Source organism: Rhinopithecus bieti, unplaced genomic scaffold, assembly GCF_001698545.2.
Source record: "Rhinopithecus bieti isolate Rb0 unplaced genomic scaffold, ASM169854v2 scaffold_31823, whole genome shotgun sequence".
Classification (NCBI taxonomy): domain Eukaryota; kingdom Metazoa; phylum Chordata; class Mammalia; order Primates; family Cercopithecidae; genus Rhinopithecus; species Rhinopithecus bieti.
Window position 1 is genome coordinate 155,198 of NW_016814121.1, and position 6,000 is coordinate 161,197.

At 51.4% G+C, this 6,000-nt stretch overlaps 1 protein-coding gene across 1 annotated transcript in view; it reads left to right on the forward strand.

Annotated features, from left to right (window-relative positions):
• GTF2IRD1 (GTF2I repeat domain containing 1) overlaps positions 1-6,000 on the forward strand; it is a 128,755-nt gene that overhangs the window by 83,879 nt on the left and 38,876 nt on the right. The window contains exons 19-21 of the mRNA XM_017849886.1: positions 811-894; positions 2,017-2,200; positions 2,788-2,816. Coding sequence (XP_017705375.1) covers positions 811-894; positions 2,017-2,200; positions 2,788-2,816 — 297 coding nt within the window. The remainder of the gene's footprint in view (positions 1-810; positions 895-2,016; positions 2,201-2,787; positions 2,817-6,000) is intronic.

The window sequence follows — 6,000 nt, forward strand, 5'->3', positions numbered from 1 at the left end:
CCAGGCTGGTCTCCCAACTCCTGCACTCAGGTGATCTTCCCGCCTCGGCCTCCCAAAGTGCTGGCATTACAGGCATGAGCCGCCGTGCCCGGCCACACTTGGGGGTTTTTAATGAACACTCTCTGGGTGAGGGTGGCTCGGTGGTTCATGCCTGTAATCCCAGCACTTTTGGAGGCTGAAGCAGGCGGATCACTTGAGCTCAGGGGTTTGAGGCCAGCCTGGGAAACATGGCGAAACCCCATCTCTACCAAAAACACAAAAAAGAAATTAGCCAAGTGCAGTGGCACATGCCTGTGATCCCAGCTACTCAGAAGGCTGAGACAGGAGGAATCGCTAGAGCCTGGGAGGTGGAGGTTGCATTGGGAGCTGCCAGGCCCGTCCCCTGTGTCTGTGGACACTGCCCGTCCTCCACCATCTGCTGGATCAGCTGGGCTTCCGTTCCCTCCCTTGTCTCCAGCCCCCCAGTGACTTCATGAAGCCCCCGCCCCCTGCTCGCCAGCCCGGGGCACAGGACTCCGCACTCCATGGTGCCCCTCCCCTCCGGGGTTTATTTATTGGTTTGGTGGTTTTCAAATGTCAACAATTAACTTAATTTCCAAGTCATCACTGTTGTGGCAACAGTGCATGTCCTTCTGGAAAAAACACATCTCCATCAAGACGTTGGTGCTGAAGGACCTGAGGGGCCCACTCCAAAGATCTGTTAATTGCCGGAGAAGGAGTTCCCCATAATTAGAAAATCAGCTTCCTTAAAAGTCACCAAGTGCCTTTTCACTGAACAGCCCAAACCCATAATCGTTTTGCGCTTTGCAGAAAATTACGACGCGAGGCTGTCACGGATCGACATCGCCAATACACTAAGGGAGCAGGTCCAGGACCTTTTCAATAAGAAATACGGTAAGCAGCGCAGAACCCCCGGGGAGGGACACGTAGCTGCTGTGGGCAGAGAAATGGGAGGTTTCCCAGTTCCAGTCGAGGGCATTTCTGGGGAAACAATCCACCCCTTTACATGTATTTCTTGAGCATTTACTATGTGCCAGGCACTGTCTCAGGCACTGGGGATATTGCCGTGAATAAAACAGACACAGTCCCTGTGCTCATGAGCCTTGCAGACCAGTGAGGTGAGACACACTTTCAACTACCACACACACAATTTAACAGACAGGGGCCTGGCTCCGTGGCTCATGCCTGTAATCTCAGCACTTTTGGAGGCTGAGGCAGTTGGATCACTTGAGCTCAGGAGTTCGAGGCCAGCCTGGGCAACATGGCGAAACCCCGTCTCTACCAAAAATACAAAAAAGAAATTAGCCAGGTGCAGTGGTGCACACCTGCGGTTCCAGCTACTCAGGAGGCTGAGGCAGGAGAATCGCTTGAGCCTGGGAGGCGGAGGTTGTAGTGAGCTGAGATCGCGCCATTGCACTCCAGCCTGGGCAACAAAAGCGAAACTCTGTCTCAAAAAAAAAATAAAACGGGGGGAGCATACAACATGGGAGCATATTGGTGTGGCTTTTTCTTTCTTTTCTTTTCTTTTTTTTTTTTTATTTTGAGACAGGGTCTCACTCTGTCACCCATGCTGGAGTGCAGTGGTGTGATCATGGTTCATTACAGCCTCAAACGCCTGGATTCAAGCAATCCTCCTGCCTCAGCCTCCCAAGTGGCTGGAACTACAGGCATGCACTACTATGCCCAGCTATTTTTTAGAAATTTTTAGTAGAGACAGGGTCTTGCTATGTTGCCCAGGCTGATCTCGAACTCTTAGACTTAAGTGATCCTCCTGCCTTGGCCTCCCAAAATGCTGGGATTACGAGCATGAGCCACCATGCTGGCCTTTTTTTAATGTTCTGATCATATAGCTCAGATTGTAATGCCTATACCTTTCCACGGTGCTACATGAGAGCTTTCTCATACCACTCACTCTCCTGCACGCATGTCTTTCCATCACACCTCTGCAATCCCACGTACACACACCCCACGCTGCCTCTCACTCCTGATGGGTAGGACCCTGCCTCTCACCCACAGGGGAAGCCTTGGGTATCAAGTACCCGGTCCAGGTCCCCTACAAGCGGATCAAGAGTAACCCCGGCTCCGTGATCATTGAGGGGCTGCCCCCAGGAATCCCCTTCCGAAAGCCCTGCACCTTCGGCTCCCAGAACCTGGAGAGGATTCTTGCCGTGGCTGACAAGATCAAGTTCACAGTCACCAGGTACTCAGGGGGAAGGGTGAGGGTGAAGAGGCAGGACTAGCTCAGTTGGGGGCTTATACCTGCGAATCCTTAGCCTTTCCCTAGGTCCTGCTCTCCCCACTGGACAAGGCGGCTCTCCTGGCACCATCCTGGGTCCTGGGGGTGGCCGGGAAGGGACTGCAGGCCAGCTCAAGTGCAGGGAGCCCTTCAGAAGTGGGACTGGTCACCCCACCATGGCAAGGGCAGCCTTCAAGGGCATCTTCAAGCTGTTCAGCAACACCTGCTCACTGCACCCCCAGCCCCCGGGAAAGGCATTCAGACTGCATCAGGAGATTTGCCCAAGGTCCCAGGGCCAGGGCCAGCCAGGGCAGAGCCGGCACAAGGCCCAGGTCTGCATCCTGCAGAGTGATACTGCCAATGCCAGCACCCTGCCACATCGTCTCAGTGTCCCACGCACACAGAGCCCCAGGGCGGCTTGTTAAAATACAGATTCTGCTGCTGTAGGTCTGGGGTGCTCCCAGGAGAGACTGAGGCCACTGTATCCCAGGGGTGTCTTCCTCATCCCCCAGGTCCTCCTTCTGACACCCTTGCCTCTGTTTCTCTTCTAGGCCTTTCCAAGGACTCATCCCAAAGCCTGGTAAGAGGCACTGGCTGTGGAGGGGGCACTGGGAATAGGGCCTGGTCATAGTGCTGGGGGCTGGAGCTAAGTCTGCTATGGGGCACAGGTTCTGGGGTCTGGGAACGGAAGCCAGCCAGGCCCCTGCCTTTTTTTTTTCTTTTTTTTTTTTTTTCCTGAGGCAGAGTCCTTCTCTGTCACCCATGCTAGAGTGCAGTGGTGCAAACATGGCTTACTGCAACCTCCACCTCCTGGGTTCAAGCGATCCTCCTGCCTCAGCCTCCTGAGTAGCTGGGATTACAGGCAACTGTCACCACGCCTGGCTATTTTTTGTATTTTTAGTAGAGACGGGGTTTCACCATGTTGGCCAGGCTGGTCTCAAACTCCTGACCTCAAGTGATCCACCCACCTCGGCCTCCCAAAGTGTTGGGATTACAGGCATGAGCCACCACACCCGGCCTAGGCGCCTGCCCTTCTGTTTAGCCACCTCACCTGGGCACCTGCCCCAGGTAGATGGAGGAAGGCTAAGCTTGAATGTGGTCCCAGATCCTGGAGCAGAGAAAGGGGTGGTGGTGCCGGTGACTTCTAAGTTTTACCCAGTGGGGATTCAGGAGGGAGGAGGGGCCAGGCCGGGTCAGTGCACCTGCTCCTCCTGATAAAGGGGGTCTGGTTGACCTCAGTGAATAGATGAGGTTGGAGGCAAGTGGGTTCCTAACCACAGAAAGAGGGGTATCTGCATGGGGGACTGCAAGCTTGTTGGTAAGATGTGGGGGGTGCCTACCCCACCTTAAACAGTGCAGTGCCTCTTCTGACCCTTTTTTAAAAATATATTTTATATATATGTTTTTTGAAACCAAGTCTCACTTTGTTGCCCAGGCTGGAGTGCAATGGCACTATCTCTGCTCACTGCAACCTCCACCTCCCAGGTTCAAGCTATTCTGCGTCAGCCTCCCAAGTAGCTGGGATTATAGGCATGCACCACAACGCCCGGCTAATTTTTGTATTTTTAGTAGAGCCGGGTTTCACCATATTGGCTAGGCTGGTCTCAAACTCCTGGCCTCATGTGATCCACCTGCCTCAGCTTCCCAAAGTGCTGGGATCACAGGCATAAGCCACCACTCCCAGCCTCCTGACCCTTTTTAAGGCACCCATCCACTTCCGTCTCCACCATGGGCTGTGTCCTGGCCTCCCAAACCCAGATTTGCAGGGGCTGTCCCTGCAGGGTGACATGCCACGTGGTGAGCACTAAGTGCTGGCTAGAGCCTCCAGGGCGGGCCAGGCACAATGACTCACACCTGTAATCCCAGCACTTTGGGAAGCCAAGGCAGGAAGATCACTTGAGGTCAGTAGTTCAAGACCAGCCTGACCGACATGGTGATACCCATGTCTACTTAAAATCCAAAAATTAGCCAGGCATGGTGGTGCGCACCTGTAATCCCAGCTACTCGGGAGGCTGAGGCAGGAGAATCCCTTGAACCCGAGAGGCAGAGCTTGCAGTGAGCTGAGATCGCACCACTGTACTCCAGCTTGGGTGACAGGGTGAGACTCAGTCTCAAAAAAACAAACAAAAAAAATACTTAGGGGCCGGGTGCGGTGGCTCAAGCCTGTAATCCCAGCACTTTGGGAGGCCGAGGCGGGCGGATCACGAGGTCAGGAGATCGAGACCATCCTGGCTAACACGGTGAAACCCCGTCTCTACTAAAAAAAATACAAAAAACTAGCCGGGCGAGGTGGCGGGCGCCTGTAGTCCCAGCTACTCGGGAGGCTGAGGCAGGAGAATGGCGTAAACCCGGGAGGCGGAGTTTGCAGTGAGCTGAGATCTGGCCACTGCACTCCAGCCTGGGTGACAGAGTGAGACTCCTTCTCAAAAAAAAATAATAATAATAATAATTGGTAGTTGTGTGTAGATGGACAGGAGTGGATTGATGTTGGGGCCAGGAGACAGTTGGGAGTCTATGGCCACAACCTTGGAAAGTGGTAACCCAGCTCATGACAATGGGTACAAGACATGACTCTCAGGCAACAAAATCAGGGGTGCAAAAAATACTTCTGCATTTTCTTTAAACCAAATTAATTCTGACTTGAAGCTATCATCCTGTGTGTCATTGAAAAATTCCATTGTAATCATAACTGGGGACCCCTTCCTCTGAATAGGGACACAGCTGACTCTATAAGGACTATGTGGTAGGCGATGATGGGGATGGGCCTCTGGTCTCTTGTGGTGCTACTGCCAACATCCTTACCATCCCAGTCCACAGTGGCCCATGAGGGCAGTTTCTGTACCACAAAGACAAATACACCGAGATGTGGAGTATTCGAGTGTCCTCACTTTACAGATGAGGAGACTGAGTCACAGAAGGTTAAGGAACTTGTTCAGGTTAAGGATTAGAAGACTCTTGCTCTAACCACTAGTTTATCCCACCTGTATAACTAGGGTGGGAGGGGAAGGAAGGAGCAGAAACACACAATACACAAAACCTGGAGAGGACAAACAAGCTGGAGGGGACAGATGTGATGTGATGTGAAGGTACAGAATACTCAAAGGCGGCTGGGTTTCTCCAGGTTTTCGTTTTTGTTTTAGACAGGGTTTCACTCTGTCACCCAGGCTGGAGTGTAGTGGTATCATCACAGCTTACTGCAGCTTCAAACTCCTGGGCTCAAGTGATCCTCCTACCTCAGTCTCTCAAGCAGCTGGGACTACAGGCGTGCATCGCCATGCCTGGCCAGTTTTTAAATATTTTTTTGTAGAGATGGGTCTCACTCTGTTGCCCAGGCTGGTCTCAAACTCCTCCCACCTCAGCCTCCCTAAGTGCTGAGATTATAGACATAAGCCACAGTGCCCAGCCCAGTTTTACTATCTTTACCTTTTAATTATAAAATTAATAAATGTTTATCATATAAAATGTCAAGTTCAAAAAGGAAAATGAAAAAGAAGAGATACCATCCATGCTTCTACCACCCAGAAGCAAAAGCCATCTTCCTTTGACATACTTCTTTACAATCTATTTTTTCTACAGTATCTTACATGGTCAAGGGCATTTTATTACATTTAACATTCTATCCTGATGTTTTAGAGCTTAAAGTTATGTCAAGCTTTCCCTTTGTTATAAAACATGCTTTGAAGCATTATTTGTCATGCTTGTATAATATTCCATTTCCTGGGCACCTCATTTACTTTTCTTTCTTTTTTTTTTTTTTTTTTTTT